Here is a 17,339-nt window from a genome sequence, read left to right as displayed (position 1 = left end):
TTTACTTCGTCAAATTTCTTTATTTTATTCTTAATTCGTTGTTTTATCTCTCGAATTTCTCAGGAATCACGCTAAAAAAAATGTTGAGACAGCAATATTGGTAATGATGTTGCTTTTAATCACATTTCATCATATTCTTACTATCATTTTTATTCCTACTTACATCTGCATATTTAGAGAAAAGCCCATAAGACAAATATATAAAAAGCTGTCCCATGTATGTGTAAGCGAAACTTTACTGCAAGCAACAAAATAATAGCTCTTAAATTCTTTATAGCTGACCATAATTGAGCTTATAAAAGTGAGAGCAATCATACGGCCCTGATTATTTATTTATTTTTGTCTCGGTAAAAATGCCTTTCCATATCGTTTTCATGGATTAAGCTCATGCTTTTAAACTATATAATACATGCTTGTTAACGAGTTGACTTTATAGTTGCGCATCGCAGGATTAGGTAAAATAGTGATTAAATACCATGGTTATCGTATACAAAGAATTACATGAAAAGCAGAATGTATTGGAACCCTCGTACAAAAAGTGACATTTATTTTATGCGACGGTTGCTCTTTTTTTTTAAGACCGCTCTTCCACCCGCTTCACAATATAAAAAAAAAACCTTTCTTTCCTCAAACTAAAACTAATGTCTGCACTTCGATCTCGCTTATTCATTCGTAACTTTACCAACACAGGTTATCGTAAGCCATTCCACAACAAGGTGAAAAGCGGCAATTATACACCTACACCTTCAGGTTGGGACCATGTGTATGGTTTATCCAGTGTCCTTTCTGCTCTTCAATCGAAAAAACGATCTGTCTTGGACACCGTTTATATTCTTGAATCCGACGAGAAAAAGACGACACAGAAGAAGGATGCCTCTTTAATGGACGAGATCCTTCAATTAACAAAGGCTGCTAGTATCTACACAGTGGCGGTCGATAAAGGAAGACTGAATAATTTGACAGAAAATAAAACCCACCAGGTAAAACAGGAACATTGTCTAATGGGAATAGAAATAAAAAAAAAAAAAAGGCTAATTGGACAGCATTGAAACAAAGGGTGTAGTGTTGAAGGCTTCACCAAGAGAACCTGTCGAGATCAGTGCATTATCAACTTTAAAAGAAAACGAATATGAAGCATTACCAAGAATTAACAAAAGAGGAAGTGAACAAGATCGTGAAAGTAGCAGTCAAAAGGAAGTTGCTCCTATTTCCTTCCAAAAGTCCAACCGCATGCCTTTCTGGATCGCTTTAGATGAAGTGCAAGATCCTCAGGTATGTTTTTTTATAAAGAGTGAATGTATGCCCACCTGTGAGAAGCAATTTTTCATGAGTATATATTAGAATTTGGGCTCTATTTTAAGAACAGCGCATTTCTTTGGTGTAGATGGTGTCTTACTCTGTAGTAAAAACAGTGCTCCTCTCAGTCCTGCTGTCTCCAAAGTCAGTTCTGGAGCAATTGAAATGATGGATATCTATTCAACACCCAACCTTGTCAAATTCTTGAAGGAATCCAACGAAAATGGCTGGCAAATTATTGGAGCCGCAGGTGACGCCAATCCATCCATCAACCTGACTCAATTCCGTGAAAACACAAGCGAGAAACCCGTGATTTTAGTGTTGGGTAATGAAGGAACTGGACTTCGTACCAATGTCAAGAATGGATGTCAATCATTTGTCAGTATTCCTAATGCTTGTAAAGATAAATTCCATGGTGCTGTAGATAGTTTAAATGTCGGTGTAGCTGCTGGTGTGCTTATTTCAACTGCCATTTCTCAATAATTGTATGTATATTAGACTAGACTTTTTCGTGTGATTTTTTATTAGAAATAAACTAGAATAGTTTGAAGAAAAAAAAAAAAAAAAAAAAAGAAAAAGAAAGAGGCGCGCGCGTGGGAGGTGAAGAAAAGATATATATAAGAAGTAAGGAATAATAAGATAACAAAAATATTAAGGGAGAAGGGGAGAGAAAGGGAGAGAGAGAGAGAAGGATTGGGGGGTTGATAATTAACCTTTAACAGCTTCTGTGGATCCTGTGGTTCTAGAAGGTACTCTTGCTGTGATGGCTTCATCAATGGTATCTAAACTTCTCACACTTCTCCAATCGGCTAAAGTTGACACGACTGAAATTCTATTCTTCCATTTATCAAAGTTCTTTTGTTTATACTTGATTTCTTCCTCGTCATCATCGTTGGTCTCATCTAGTAACCAATCCTGTGGGTTATTGCCTCCATGCATCACTTGTTGATGACCATTGAATCCACTCGGTGGCCCAGGATCAATCAACATCATCTCACGTTGCTCCTGGTATCGCACAAACCCAATTTCGTTATAATTTGTTGCATGTCGTACAAGTATCACTGCCGCTAATTCTTTACAGAATTCCTGCAATACAATGTAAGATTGTACAAAATTGGATAATTTAGCAAAGGGATTGGTCATGGTGACAGGTGTTGCATTTGAACGTTGCGAGTTTTGAAAGAAGGTTGAAGAAGGTGAGTTGGGATTGCCAGGTGATCCAGTTCCTCCACTTCCACCTAATCCCATATCGCGTGTAATCCTTAAAGGTAAAAGACCTGCTGATTTAGTTGCTGCAGGCGTAGAGGGGCTACGCGGTGAAGATGGCATTAATGTCGATGTGGATCCCTTATTAAATACAATCTTGGATAGGTTCTGATGATTTCTGGAAAGATGATCACTTGTACGCGGTGAAACTGTTTGTTGAATAGCAGGACTACTTTCTCTTCGTGCTCGATGATCGGTATTTAGTGATAAACTACTTTGTGGTTGAGGCAAACCCACACCATTACCACCTCCACCCGGTGAAATACCTCGTTTCTTGGCAATCGAAATTCTTGTTTCAAAATTAGGTACTAATTGAGCTCTTTTTAAAGCTTCAAACGTAACTTGTTCTAATAAAGCATACAAACTGCGTCGATTACTCTTGGCACTGGGTAACGCCCATACACCACCATATAAGGCACCATCAATGCCCACACGTACAGCACGCCAGTCACAAATGACCCCGTCCATGCGTTTGTCCACCACACCTGCAATTTTCTGCAAGATACTTGTGACCAATAAGTTCTGTTCCATGGGTAACTCCAACATTTTATAAAACTGATCAAAGATTCGACTGAGGAAAAGACCTTCAAATGCCTCGGGCTTTTTACTGGTATTGGTGGTTGTGGTGCTGGTGATACTAGCTCCGTCATTTTCGTGTGGAGGTCGACTCGGACGTCCTTTACGGTTTTCTGCTTCACGTTCAAAATCTTTACGTGTCTTGACTGGAGGATAAGAAGTTTGCCAAAAGTTCTTTGCTAAAAGAGCATAATGGAACCTTTCTTGCGCTTCATGAAAGTAATCATCATAACTATTACCGGGTACTACTGCATAGGGGTTACCCAAGTCATCCGATTGTCCATGCACAGTGGATACAAAAGAGTCAGTTGGAATGACAGATGATAGTGGGGGTGATTTCATTCTTTCCAATTCGTCCTCCAATGGTAATAATGACAGCACTCTATTTATGTTATTTTTGGGTTAAAGGAAGGGATCTAAATCATGTATTATGTACTACTTTTTTTTTTCTTACCTTTCAACAAGCCATCTTACTTTTTCCGTCTTGTGTTCCTTTTTGGCTGTAGTATTGCTCGTTGTGGTAGATGCATTATCACCAATAGCAAGATCATCAACTTTAGCAGGTTCTTCTACTGTCACAATACTTGCATTATCCACCACTTTGGAACCCAAAGAAGACGTATCTGTCACATCTCTTGCATCGTCTTCAATATATTCACCGTCAGGTGAGATATCAAGATAATTACGCAACACCAAATTATAAATAGCGAATTGATTATAGGTTTCCATGATGGTGTCAAATAAACGTAAGGTGGCCAATGATAATTCATGATTATCAGCATCGATACGATTGATTAAAAGTAACCGTAAAGTCCAATCTTCGTCTGATTCTGGTTCCTTTTCTTTCATTCCATCGTCACTGCCTGTTTGAGCAGACATGGTTTCATCATCACGGTCATCATCAATCAGGTCTTGTATCGGTATGTATGTTTTCACTTCAGGTTCAATGTCTTTTCCAATACCACCATCTTCACCCAAGAGCACAACCAAAAAGACGTGCAATAAACGTTGATCTGTCAAGGATCTGATCATCTCTGTTGTGTAAGCGGTAGCGGACGTAGCAGTCTCAGCCGACGGCGAACTTAATGCAGCACATACTGTCGGGTGCCAAAAGATGGTGGTCAACTGAGCCATTAGAGCGGTCATCAATCTCTTTTCAGCCACGCGTGCAACGTCGTTAAGATACTCCCAAAAACTATAAAACTCATCCACCACACGTTCTTTTTCTCCAATGGATTCCAAGGTACGAACAAAATTAACGTCAAAGGGACTACGCTTTCTACGCTTCTTTTTAAAGCTGTTTTGCGCATTGACGGTGATCATCAAACTGTTGTTGGTGATCATGGCGGGTACAGAAAATGTGATGCTACGACGTGAGGTACGGACCGCACTGACACGATTGTTGCTGGAGATGTTGAAAGCACCGGCGTTTTTAGGCAAGCAGGCGAAAAACAGTGAGAGACGTTCAGCCATGACTTCACATAGACCAGAGTATTCGACCACGTAACAGACGTATTCGGGATCGTCCTCTAATAAACGTAATGCAAAAAGAATGGCTTCTCTTGCAATCTCACCTGTTTCACCTGGGATATTCATGTAGTCAATTAAGTATGTAAACATATCAAATCGAGGCTAATATAGACAATTAACAAAAAAAAAAAAAAAAATGCCGAAGACCATCATGTAGACTTACAGTTAAGAAAATATTCCAAGCTATTTTCTCTTCAAAACTCTCTCTACGTTTATGTAAATTCTTGCCGTCCTTGGATGATCTCCAGACGTTTTCACCCAGGGCTCTACACCAACCCCTTTCGAAAAACAAGTCCATAAGAGCTGCATTGGCTCCTTTAAAATGTGAAAAGACACCATGCATTAATTTCACAAGTTCCAATGATAATTCGGAGATGGCTGCGGTTCTTTCTTCGGGACAGAGTTCAGCTTCTGTGGCTAATTGTTCGTAATGATGCGCTATCAGTCGATGACAAGAGGTAATCAATTTTTGGAGCGGAACATGAACCGCACGCTCTGGTAACAATTGAGCATGAACATTTGTGACCAGACTACAGAAAAATCGAAGACAATGAACTCTCATACCGTACGGTGTCTACAAAAAATAAAACTTGTGTTCAATTTAAAAGTAAAAAGGGCCATCAACAATATATTTACATCGACTTTGGCAAATTCCACTAATTCCTCTAGAACGCGCTTCTGTAACAGATATTCTAAACAAGGTCCTGTTTCTAAACTTCCACTAGCTCGATGATGTTCGACTTCTTCGGCTTGAATCAACTTTACAATGTTTTGTAAACTGTGCGGAATAGGTGTGAGATCAACAGCATCTTTAAGAGGATCTATTAGGAGAAAGGGAGAAATGCAAGATTAGTTGTTTTCTATTACTGTCTTTCCTTATGGTTTTTTTTTTATCACAATTTAAAAAAAACCTCGTAATAAAAACACTATACCAGCTGCAGTTTCGTAATACTTTTGAATATTAGTCCAAGCCTCTGTTAATAATTCAAGCTTTGACTTGGCCACATTCCTTCCAGACAGGAATTTGGAAAGGAACATGGACATTGTAAATTATTATTATGATGAAAAAGGTTAGGTTCAAAAAAAAAAGTAAGGGAAAATATTAAATCGAGAGAAAAAGAGAGAGAGAGAGAGAGAATAGAGAGAGAAAGAGGGGTAATTCTGATTGGGCTTTAAAATGGGATTGTACTCAGGGAAAAAAAAAGAAGGGGGGTGTTAATAAAATACCTTTATGGTTCAAATAAACCGAATACATGTATGTTTGTTTTTTCCTTTTTTTTTATTTCTTTCTTCTTTTTCATAAAAAGATAGCATGGATTATACCAGGTGAGTTGTTATATTTCCTTTTTTTTAAAAAAAAAAAAGAGAGAGAGAGAGAGGAAAACGTCTTATATTTCTGTTTAGCACGAATAAAAGAAGACACACCTTACCTTCTATATCATTTGTTGACCCTGCCATCGTTCGATTTATAGAAAAGGCGTCTTCTTCTACTTGTTCAGTTATGGAGGAAGAAGAAGAAGAGGAAGAAGAGGAGGATGATGATCAACGTACAACTATAACCACTCTGTCTTTACCACAGACCCTTTCTTACCCTCCCTATGTTTGTATCTATTCACAAGCATCTAATATAGCCACTAACTAACTATATAACAGAAACAACCTATCAACCATTTAGACACACTATGGGCAAGACAAGAGAAATATGACAATCTAGATCTCAGACTATTATCGTTAGAGGTAACCAAGAAACGGTTTGAGCAACGGCTTCAGGCACTAGAAGAACAAGATAACAACAGACCAATTTTACTGCATCAAAAGCCACCAATGAAACCAGATCAACAGCCCATAATGCATGAAACACATGATGAGATGATTAAAAACAATTCACAGTATATAGAACTCTACAACAAGCATCAACAATTATTAAACAAGTACCATTCCATCCAAGCTGAATTTGAAGAAAAGGAAGCCATGTATAAAAAGCGCATTGAAGAACTGACACATCCAGCCAAAGAAGAAGAAGAAGATTGTTCATATAAAGAAGAAGATGGATATTTAATATTTGATACGACCAACATGAATGGCGAAATCATACATTGCAGAGTAAAGATACCGAACCCTTCATCCTTGGTCTCTCCTCCTGCTACTCGAGTTAATTCCCCTCAACAAATACCTCCTACACCATTACCATCCTCAATTATACCAAAAAAAAAGAAGGGTTTAAATTTTAATGCTCCAGAGTGGAAAACATAATAAAATGCATTATAAAAATAGATCACATTTACCATAATAGGTCAATCGGTCCGTAAAAGTCCGTTACCCTTCTTTTATTTTTTATTTTATTTTATTTATTCAAGACCAGTCTTCTCTCCCTGTCCATTAATTACACTGTCAAAGTCTAATGTATCGTATATCGCTACTGTGTCTTGTTTGTACTGAATCTCTAATAGGAAGTTTGACTCTAATAATTGGCTTTCTATCTCTTCGTCTGTCTGTTGCATTAATAGATGAGGCCATAAATCAAAGCTATCTTTTTCTAACGTCAAGATAATGCTGTTGTTCGTCAGGCTCATTTGCTCCACATCGCACTAAATTTACTGTTTAGTATCACATTCCTCTTTCATCTTTTCTTTATATATACCTGCTCAATGTGCACTCGCTGAAATAACGGTAAAGTAATCGTATCAGTCTTTGTAGATAACTTCAAGTATTTCTCTGTAAGCGACACCCTAACATGATTCTAAAATAGCATTAGTCTTTCTTCTTTCTATTCTCTGTCTTGTTTATCAACTAACTATATCGATTTGCAGTGTAATTGATTCCATCGTCTGTGTCCAAACAATAGAAGAGGGTATATCCTTCACATCATCTAGCGTAGTGTAATTCATGTTTCTACTTGCAATCATTTTATGTATATATTATTATTATTTTGATTACAAAAAGAAAGGATGAAAATGAAAAATAAAAAATAAAAAAAAAAGAGAGAGAGAGAAGCAATTTATATGTGAGATCGAGTTTTCGGCCCGTTTGTGGAGTTTTATAACCAATTTCAGAAAGTGATACACATTCAAGGGATCGGATTAAAACTTTAGTTTTGGAGGTTAAGGCCGTCAATTATGTAGCATCTTTGATTACCCTTATTTACGAATGTCCGTTGGTGTCCCTTAATACTAAATTAAGGTCCCTCCTCATCCTGTTCGACATGTTTTACAATAACTTCATTTTCAATCTCTTCCGCGCAGTTTTTGTTCCACTAAGAGTCTCTTTTTTTTTTCTTTTCGCAACCGGCTTAAAATCCTGCAACTCCAAACGTCATCAATTGCTCTGAGATATCTTTCCAGGAAGTGAGCTATTTGGTTTCTATCTTTCAAGCGTGCCTGTAATTATTTTCTTATTAGCTTCGACTATTCCTACTACTTTTTTAGCAACTGGTCCAAGCTGGGTTTCTTTTTAAGGTCGGTGTAAAGATTCCCTCATTGATTTATAACATGCACATGTCTTTCCTCATCCACCATGTCCTTATTTTTTGTTGCAATCTTAATGTACTTGTTTTCGACATCGTTTACATTGTAAGGTACTGATTCGACAAGCAACTTCTCTGAGAATTTGTTGTTTAAAAGCACGATAATTCCACTCTTTTTATTTTACGCTCCACTACTTTTTAACCTAAATTGACAGTTGTACAGCGTTCCTCACTCTCAATTTGAAAACTCTGATCGGATAGCTTAATCCTGATTAATGAAAGCGGCTCTTGGACAGTGCATTCTGGTCAAAAGTTAAATCGATAGACAAAAGTTCCTTTACGGAGAATCATGCATCATTGATCTGTGAAAAGGCTCAATTGAAGCGGTTTTCTTGTTCACAGCTTGTCCAATTCAACCAATCATATCAGTGATTATAGAATTCAGTGATAATGTACCCGGGGTTTGGTTTTCTCGAAAGCCAGGTTTCAACAGTGCTTTCGTGAATCATGCCTAGATTGATCTGCAAAAATTATTAGCTATGATGAGGCTGTTAGTTTACATGTAAAAGCCATCATTATGTTGTTTTTACATCTAAATAAAGCATGTTGTATGAGAAATTGAAAACAAATAATGCAGATTTTTGTATTTTGCAGAACCCCGCTAAGCTCTAAGAGCATCTCTAACGTTATGTGAAAAAAAAAAAAATTCAAATGTAGAATAATATTTTTCCAAAAATAATAATGTTATCAGGACCAGTGTTTTTGTTGTTTATGTCGTGTATTTCACTTATTATTCTATTAATGGCCGGAATTGTTCTATATCTGGGTATCTGGAAGTCAGTAAAAAATTACTCACGGATATATGTATTAGATAATATGTTAATTAATCAATATAAAGAACTGCATTTTTTTTATGCTAAATGTGATTAAATAAATGATCACATTTTGAATTCACAAGTTAAAAAATAAACAAATTCTGGGATAAATAACCTATTTTCTATCAAACCATAATTTTTTTATTGTATTTTTTTTTTTGGCTGTTTTTTCGTCTTCTCAGCAATCCATATGCTGCCTAAATATATCACTATTATCATCTAATAAAAAGTGCTTTAAAAAAACGTGTGCCTGTGCTAAGTAAGCACTGTTTACGTACTACCTGGATGATGGGATTAAAGTTCGTTTCACTGTTATAAACATGATGTTTCTTTATGGGAACTAGGTAAGCCACATGTTTTTTTTAGAAGAATGACTTACAGTAATCGCGTTTTTTTTAAAGAAAGTCTTGTGTAGAAAGGCGTTCCTCATAGGAACTTTGGATAAAAAATGATTTGACATAATTCCAAGATATCGCTCATTACTATATCGCACGTATGCGGACTTTGGAGGAATATGTCTGTTAATGACTTCGTGAGTGATGGCTCACAGTACAGATGTTTGCTGAATTCTCTAAAATTTATCTTGCGTTCTGACAAAGGAAATGAAATACACAACAAAAAGCTTCAATAAGGTATGATTGAAGAATTATTGAAGAGCTCATTGATTTTTTCAATCATTTATACATGATATAACTAAAAAAAAAAGCGCTCATGAAATTAGATAAACGGATCAATGCATTACATTTGGCTTTCATTGTATATTTGTGTGAATATTAAGAAAAATTCCATTTCAATCGGAAGAGGTGTGCTGACTATGAAAAGTGGGGAAGTTCGGGGTTGTATAACATCAACTGGCACTTTTTGATCATTAAGGACTGATGTCATGTCCTTATTTTGTAAATTAACTTGCTGTATTTAGCCTTTCTGTTGGCATTAGAATACTCGTGTTGTAATGTTACTATGGCTCTATTTCGTTTGTTGTATTATAGGAATAGATCAAGGGAGCAACCGAACATTATGGCTACATTTATCCCAAAGGTCCATGCATGTATAAAGCATACTAAGAGATTGTTTTATTTTGCTTCGTTCTTCCTTTCTTTTAAGGCGCTACTTTTTATTTAAATTTCCTTTTTTTTTTCTTTGGTCCAGAGTATCGGTACATTAAAATGTGTTCAGCATTCAAATCACTTTACTTCCTTACTTCATCTCCGTCGTTCTTTTGTGCTCGTTGTGTTACAAGTTTTTATATTCATTAATTTGCTTTTGATCCATTATTATTGGATTTCTACTTGAAACCTTTTCAGAGAAATGCATCATTACTTTAGGCTTCAGTCCTATATCCACCAAAGTTTATTCTTTCTTGTTTAAATGAGAAACTAAACATTAGGTTTTTTGTTCCTGATCCAAGTCTCTCTTCTCTTTTTCTATTTTGGCATATTAGTAGCTACAAGCGGAACTCAGCATCCATTGACTCAGCCTTTTATACCTCGTATCACTCGTAGAGTTTCAATTATACACTTTGTTGACAGCGGAGAGTGATTTAAATTAAGAAAAAAGAGGTAAAAGGTTAATATTTAACTTTTTCGAGAACATGACCTTGGGCGAATTGTTTACATTTTATAGGATATTGTCCGATAAACTAAGTAACACTGCTATCTCTTAGCGTCACATGTACCTTCTTTTGTGTGTGTGTGTGTGTGTGTGTCTTTAGATAAACGGGTTGCACGCAAATATTTTTGGATCTGTATCTTATTTGCGTTAAAAAAAGGTTTTCTAGAATCGTCAACTTTTTAAACAACAATCTGCAGCCTTTTTTTTTGGCTTTGTCATCATTAGGTGAATGAACGTTGGTCTTTACAGCGATTTGGTTTTTTAATGCTAGCACATTTTATCGTCGTTATTACCGTTTACATGGATTAAAGCCTTCCAGGTTACTCTAAAAGTGTATTGTAGCACACAACATTAACGCGCTCTTTGAGTGTAACATGGAATTTATATGCCCTGTGAGTTCACAGCAGTGCATAATTCATGTAAAATTCTATGTTATTCTTATTTTTATCCATTATTCTTTTAGATCAAACAAAATACCCACAATGAGAACAACCATATAGAACCTATAAATACTGTTCTTTTTTTTCACTTCAAGACCATATGCATAATTAAAAGAGTAGTGTACTACCTATATTTTTAGTGCTCCCGCTGCACAACAAGCATACGAGAAATTAAGGTTTTTTTACATGTCGGTACAACGTGATTTTATCCAAAGAAAAAAAAAATCCGGTAATACGTATTTTAATGGATATGCTCCTCCCCCCCCCCCCCCCTCCCGACTTCCCTCCCCGTTATTATCCCCGTTGTTATCTCCGTTAACTTATATTTTGTGGTTTTTAAAGAGTCTGCATACATAGATGTTCTACGAATAACGATTCGTTTATCACTGCTAATACAAAAAAAATAGATAGATGTCGTGACTGACCCATCCCTCCTTTTTTTCATGGTATTTTAAGATTGCCTCAAAATGAGGTGCTAGGGGACAACGAAAACAATAAAGTTCGGTGCATTATCAAATAAAGGCCACTCGCATCATATGCTTCATATTCTTCATTGAGATGCAGAAAAAAAATACAAAAAAAAAACTCAACTACTTGTAAATTGGTGCACTGTACTTGTTTTTTCAAAGGTACATCATCGTTTGAGTATAGCAGTTCATCGGGAATGGCAATGTTAACCTTGAGAAGCTTTTATCGGTAGTTAATAGCTTTGAAATTTAACGGCCTTGATGAAGCCTTTTATGGTTTATTTCTTTTTATTGATGTAGAATTATACCCACAAATGTTTTGAATGTTTATACCACATAAAATGAATTATAGTGCATATAATTTCTGTCGCTATAAACATTGCCCATACTTGGTTAATCACGGAACTGCCCATTTTCAATCACTGCAATCAAAGATGACTGGTAACAATTCATTAAGATTATGATTATTGTAATCTTGTTACATCGAATAATAGAAAATAATATCCGGCTTTTGCGGATTCTCTTCCTTTCCTCCGATATTTTTAAATCAATGTTGTGATTAGAAGTATATAGTATTTGAAAATCGAAAGATACTTCTCGATCAGTATACAAAACATGAATTGGTTTAGGCATTCATACGTCAATATCAAGATAGAGTAGCTACGAGTTTTTAAAGACAGAGACGTCTCTTTCCTCCAAATATTTTTCCTGTGGTATATCTCTTCTCATAGCTCCCATATAAAGTCCAATATATGGAAAATAAAAGAAAGTTGGCCCAGATTATCCGGTGGAAGTGTTTTACGGCCAATAGCAACTGTCAGCCTTTTTTTTTTACATCAATTGAATCATTGGGGCAATTTGAAGAATTCGGATTGTAATGTAAGCTTGTACGTAAATAAAGATCCTTTCTTGAAAGACCATAAAACTTAAAACTTTCGAGGTTTGGACAGTTCTGGATTACATATTTTGAAAGGCCGCTGGAAATTCGGGATTTGGGTTTCCAAGATCAACTGACAGATCCCTAATAACTTCTGGTCTAATAATGGAGCGTCTTGTGTCTGGTAACGCGATTCAAGGGCAATGTGACATTTGTCATTTCGACGATACTAATCGGAATCTTTCATCAAATATGAAAGTTTTAAATTGTCTATACTACCGCCGGTTTTATCCTGGTACATAAATTCATAATAAACATCTCTGTTCCCCCTAAAGTCATTCAGGAGCTGGAAGTAAAGTGTCATGTTTGATGGACTGGTAGAGCTTTACATTCTATTTACACTGAAGGCAAGTGTGGTACCAACCACAGTACCTAATCTTTTAGTAAGATTAACAGCATTAGATAAGCCGACAGCATTAACCCATGGATTCAAACTTGTTCCAAATGTCAGATGTATAGTATGAATTTGAGTGGAAATACAGTGTGCAATATATCTGCTGTAGTTTTCTGGTATTGTGGGTACGCTGAGACGTAGCCTTTTAAAAGTAGTGTTCGTTTTACTATGGTCGAAATGGTTAGTAGTAATAACATTCAATATGTAGCAAGTACTATAGACTTCAAATTGTACCAAGTTCGGACATGCTTTATGAATGGCAAACATTGAAAGTGTTTCGTCACTATGATTAGTGAGAGATAGAAAATGTCAGTTTTTTTAAAATGGGTTAAAATTTTTAGAGTCCTGTCATAATGCGAACGAATAGATACATATTCTTGCCATTTATCAAGGACGAGTCGAAGCAAATTGGCGCGAACTTTGTACTTGGCGGCAAAATAATAGCTGAAATCTGAATTAGGGACAGCAAAATTATTATCTTCTACATGGTTCAGACAGTGCGTCAATTCCGAACTGGCTATAAGTTGGATATATATATATTTGGATAGGATACCCAATTCCATATATTTCAGGCTTGGCATAGATTCTAAAAGCGTAATAAAGTCTTTTTGAGAAAAGTCTGATCTAGGGGTCACGTATTAGTGATCCCTCAAGTATATTTTTTTAACATGGGCGCAGTTTTTAGAGTAATCATGTTGCTGCAGGACGTTTTTTTGAAAATCATATTTGCATGGTAGATGTTGAATTGATTCAAGCTCAAACGGTTGTAATAAGCCTCCAGATCTGGTTAATTCAAATTCTTGCATACATATACACATTGATAGACGAATTTTGTTTCTAGTAGACGGAATATTTGAGGTAAGATTTCAACTGGAATTGTCGCAAAATTTATTGGTTTGTAAAAAAAAGTAGATAAACGAAGGACAAATTATAAAATAATGTAATAAACATGTTGTGAAACCCTCATTTTTCTGAAATAAATCACAATAACATATTATATATAACAATGTTTTGTCACCCTTGACAAACTTAAGTCGGTTCTTCTACTAAGTTTTACTTACGATTTATAGCTTTTTAGGCCTGGTACCTTCCTACACGACGCGTACTAGAAATACAACAACTTAAAACATGATATAATAATATAAATATTTTCAGGTACAGATAAAGAAGACCCTTATTTGGTTGTCGTTAAAGCCTCAAAATACTTTTCCCAATTGAGTAATAAAAGGAAAATAGATGCCTGGCGGACTAAGGAAAAGCTGTCATAAATACGTCCAACAAGGTACGCTAATATAAGACTTCCTACTTCTACGTTTGTCATTTTTAGTACTTAATTGACAGATACTATAATATACACATATATGTTAAGCTGTTTGCTTTCAATTTAACATTTCACTTACGGATGTCCGAATCATAAAATAGCATATTTACCAGCCGCACTCTATTTTTACCAAATCATGTTTGTGTTACGCAAACGATATTAAATTATCCACTCAGATGCAAACAAAATGCAATGAGCACAGTGCATGACAGGAACGTGAAGTTTAACTGTTATACAGAGCATGCACAAGATGCTAAGACGCTTCTTACACGATTACCAATTTTTCGACTCTATTTTTACCGTCTAAATAAGGATTTAGCATACTCGAGAGGTTAGCATTCCAAGAAGCGCATAATATTTATAATCAACAAATCATTTTACGCTATGCAGTGATGTTATTTTGTTGGCAAATAATATCGGTATATACCAAAAAACTTGAATCCACTCGATCGCAATTCCAATGTCTTGCGAGTATCTAGATCTGAGTTTATCAGATAGATTATGTCACTGCAGTTTGAGCTTTCATCACTCTTGGCATTGCAGAGCGTGAGGCAATTTTGAGGGATTTAGGCAGGTATCAGAACGTGCGTTAGAAGCCACATAGTTCCTCATTCGTTATATGGTACAATTGACACGGTTAACTACGCCGTTGGTTTATAATATTATTATTATTCAATGCTTGGGCTGATTTTATCTTTCTTATTTTACTTCAGCCCCATTGTTAAGTAAAATAGTTGCCAAGCTAAACTGGTCGAATCAGAGACAAGGTCTGTTGGCATGACACATGCTTACGTATGTATGAATGACACCATACCATGTTTTTTTTATGGTTGTGCCTGTTTCATATTTTAATTGAAAGTCTATATTAAACAAACGAGGCTTAATTTTACAGATCAATAGTAATGAGACAAGAGTTTTTTTTTATGAGAAAAAGAATGGGTATTACATAAATATTTTTGTTTAAACAATGGACTCTGCTACAGGTTCCGAACAAATGATTTTCTCCATTTGCTTTGCTCTAAAGTAGTCCGCTAAAGCACGAATGACGATAAACCAACCCAACATCATGAGAAAATAAGCAATGATGTCAGCATCTGTACTATCTTCTGCCTTTGTTGAAGCTTTGGAATCAGTTTCTTTCCCACTATAGAAATATTCATCATCTTCTAATGTACCACCTAAAGGAATTAATAAAAAAAAAGATTATTCAGAATTCGTGTAACTCTATTAGGAGGACTTACGACTACGAATATAGAAGCCTGTCTGCACTAAAGATACGCCAAGACCTGCCCGAGATCCTTGCTATTAAAATTGAAAAATGATGAGTATAATTGGTGAGTTAATAGTATTTTGAAGGTTTACTTTGGATGCGTGTGATGTATGTAATAAGTAGGTCAACATGAAACCCACAAACTGGAAACTCGCAGATACTGTTTATGTAATGTTAGACAAGATAAGTGAAAAAGAGTGATAGAGAGAACATACTCAGGAGATTCCAAAAGAATGAGAATATGCTTCCAACTGGCATGCCTTCTACTAGAATCATATCGCCCATACCAGCTGGAGCGATAATTGTTGTTTGCCAATAAGGTGGAGTTGCGTCCGCTGCAGCTTCTTCATATGTCTATCAGTTATAAAAATTAAACTCCTTGAACTCCTTGTTAATTTATAAATATATCTATTTACAGGAGGAGTTTCATCCAATTTATTGCTTTCTGTTTCTGGTTTTGCTGACATATTTGCAAATACACCGTCCATAGAAACAGGTAGTACTGCAGGTGGTCCTCGATTTTGTTGTTGTTGTTGCTGCTGTTGATGCTGTACTGCAGGTGTTGGTGGCATATGGATAACAGTATCGTCTCGTAAAAGTCTATCGGTCACTGTTGCTTCTTCTTCCTCATCAAAGGACTCTCCAAACGAATCTTGTAAATCATTCAATTGTTGTTCTTGTGTTGCGGAAGTAGATGGAGTCTCATGGTGGTCGTTTTCTTCAGTTGAAGATAACTAATTCACAATGAAGAAAAAAATAGCTTGTTTTTTTAATGATTTTTTGTTATCTACAGGTATTTCTTTCTTACTTTTTGGTATCGAGTAGACATGAGTAATAGTTTAAGAAACCAGAATAAAAAGGAATTAATTATTGATTATGAAAAAAAGATATCAATTTAACCACCGGCACACACACACAAAATCAGCAACGTAGTCTTCTTTTTTTTTTTTTTTTTTTTTTTTTTTTTTTTTTCATAAACACTAATGACGGACAACAAAGTAATTGCGGAAGAAATAATAGAGGAATCGAGTCTAGTACAAGCACCAAAAGTAATGGATCCTAACTGGGCCTTGTTAGATTCGTTTAATGTACAGGATGACACTGAATTGTTTGAAGAGGCTTTAATACCTCCCGAGAACTTCAATATGGTCTGTGAGCACGTGTATCGTTCTTCCTTTCCCAAAAAGAAGCACTACAAGTTTCTAGAAAAGTTAAAATTAAAAAGTGTCTTGTATGTTCTCCATATTTCATTGCAGCCCTTTATTGACATTACATTAGAACGTTAATCCTAGAAGAATATCCTGAACAGAACATGAAGTTTTTAGAGGAACAGAATATTCAGTTTTTACAGTTTGGCATTGCAGGAAACAAGGTACAATTCATTTGCTATGTGACTCATGTACATGTATTTACAACTCTTCTCTTTTATTAAAAGGAACCCTTTGTGCAAAGTAATGTTTAATTCAGTACGTGTAATATTCCAGCCGACTCATCTTTATTATTCCTAGTCCCCGAAGACAAGATCAGTGCAGCACTAGCTGCTCTATTAGATAAACGCAACCATCCGATATTAATCCATTGTAACAAGGGAAAGGTATACATGTAACAACGGCATGAAAAAAAAATATAAATGTCAGAAAAATTTATACTTTTTTCATTGTAGCATCGCACAGGTTGCTTAATTGGTTGTTTAAGAAAGATTCAAAATTGGAGCCATACATCGATATTTGATGAATACCGTCGTTTCTCACACCCAAAGTCAAGATCAATGGATCAACAATTCATTGAATTATATGATGCCAAGCAGGTTTGGCCACTGGTTGATAAAAGGCATTTACCAAATTGGCCTACCTTGGCCGACCCTTATTAAGACTCCGTCACAAAATAAAAAAA

General features: G+C 35.8%; 6 protein-coding genes across 6 annotated transcripts; 3 read left to right on the top strand and 3 right to left on the bottom strand.

Annotated features, from left to right (window-relative positions):
- Positions 1-600: 600 nt before the first annotated feature.
- Positions 601-1,779, top strand: EV154DRAFT_554822 (RNA methyltransferase, TrmH family, group 3; the record flags this gene model as incomplete). The annotated part of the gene is made up of 3 exons (XM_051605233.1): positions 601-980; positions 1,057-1,272; positions 1,342-1,779. Exons 1-3 carry the CDS (start codon positions 642-644, stop codon positions 1,777-1,779), a joined length of 993 nt encoding a protein of 330 aa, XP_051453630.1. The 5' UTR covers positions 601-641.
- A 23-nt stretch (positions 1,780-1,802) lies between these two features.
- Positions 1,803-5,850, bottom strand: EV154DRAFT_521903 (Retinoic acid induced 16-like protein-domain-containing protein). Its single transcript, XM_051602946.1, has 5 exons — positions 5,601-5,850; positions 5,305-5,489; positions 4,832-5,242; positions 3,593-4,770; positions 1,803-3,520 (listed from the first exon to the last, which is right to left on the bottom strand). Exons 1-5 carry the CDS (start codon positions 5,710-5,712, stop codon positions 2,005-2,007), a joined length of 3,402 nt encoding a protein of 1,133 aa, XP_051453629.1. The 5' UTR covers positions 5,713-5,850; the 3' UTR covers positions 1,803-2,004.
- A 130-nt stretch (positions 5,851-5,980) lies between these two features.
- Positions 5,981-6,921, top strand: EV154DRAFT_567818 (uncharacterized protein; the record flags this gene model as incomplete). Its single annotated transcript, XM_051606041.1, has 3 exons — positions 5,981-5,994; positions 6,073-6,268; positions 6,322-6,921. The coding sequence occupies 3 exons, from the start codon at positions 5,981-5,983 to the stop codon at positions 6,919-6,921; spliced, it is 810 nt and encodes a 269-aa protein (XP_051453628.1).
- A 95-nt stretch (positions 6,922-7,016) lies between these two features.
- Positions 7,017-7,574, bottom strand: EV154DRAFT_567817 (uncharacterized protein; the record flags this gene model as incomplete). The annotated part of the gene is made up of 3 exons (XM_051606040.1): positions 7,017-7,256; positions 7,310-7,408; positions 7,464-7,574. The coding sequence occupies 3 exons, from the start codon at positions 7,572-7,574 to the stop codon at positions 7,017-7,019; spliced, it is 450 nt and encodes a 149-aa protein (XP_051453627.1).
- A 7,495-nt stretch (positions 7,575-15,069) lies between these two features.
- EV154DRAFT_521888 (uncharacterized protein) lies at positions 15,070-16,382 on the bottom strand. Its single transcript, XM_051602945.1, has 6 exons — positions 16,255-16,382; positions 15,863-16,180; positions 15,662-15,800; positions 15,539-15,606; positions 15,418-15,478; positions 15,070-15,354 (listed from the first exon to the last, which is right to left on the bottom strand). The coding sequence occupies exons 1-6, from the start codon at positions 16,273-16,275 to the stop codon at positions 15,137-15,139; spliced, it is 825 nt and encodes a 274-aa protein (XP_051453626.1). The 5' UTR covers positions 16,276-16,382; the 3' UTR covers positions 15,070-15,136.
- Positions 16,383-16,498: 116 nt separating this feature from the next.
- On the top strand, positions 16,499-17,316 carry EV154DRAFT_427800 (tyrosine phosphatase family-domain-containing protein; the record flags this gene model as incomplete). The annotated part of the gene is made up of 5 exons (XM_051596376.1): positions 16,499-16,677; positions 16,725-16,818; positions 16,882-16,897; positions 16,955-17,040; positions 17,110-17,316. The coding sequence occupies 5 exons, from the start codon at positions 16,499-16,501 to the stop codon at positions 17,314-17,316; spliced, it is 582 nt and encodes a 193-aa protein (XP_051453625.1).
- Between the last annotated feature and the right edge of the window lie 23 nt (positions 17,317-17,339).

This window comes from Mucor mucedo (genome assembly GCF_025094135.1).
Source record: "Mucor mucedo strain NRRL 3635 chromosome Unknown EV154scaffold_112, whole genome shotgun sequence".
Taxonomy (NCBI): domain Eukaryota; kingdom Fungi; phylum Mucoromycota; class Mucoromycetes; order Mucorales; family Mucoraceae; genus Mucor; species Mucor mucedo.
The sequence above is the reverse complement of the archived record's forward strand: the minus strand, read 5'-3'. Positions and strand labels throughout refer to the sequence as shown.

Coding starts and splice junctions, on each gene's coding strand:
- EV154DRAFT_521888 (XM_051602945.1), bottom strand. CDS start 16,275: ATGTCTACTCGATACCAAAAA. Junction 15,607..15,661: donor ATTCTTTTGGAATCTCCTGA/GTATGTTCTCTC, acceptor TTACATAAACAG/TATCTGCGAGTTTCCAGTTT. Junction 15,355..15,417: donor AGGCTTCTATATTCGTAGTC/GTAAGTCCTCCT, acceptor TAATTCCTTTAG/GTGGTACATTAGAAGATGAT.
- EV154DRAFT_521903 (XM_051602946.1), bottom strand. CDS start 5,712: ATGTCCATGTTCCTTTCCAAATTCCTGTCTGGAAGGAATGTGGCCAAG. Junction 5,243..5,304: donor TGGAATTTGCCAAAGTCGAT/GTAAATATATTG, acceptor TATTTTTTGTAG/ACACCGTACGGTATGAGAGT. Junction 3,521..3,592: donor GTAAGATGGCTTGTTGAAAG/GTAAGAAAAAAA, acceptor TAACATAAATAG/AGTGCTGTCATTATTACCAT.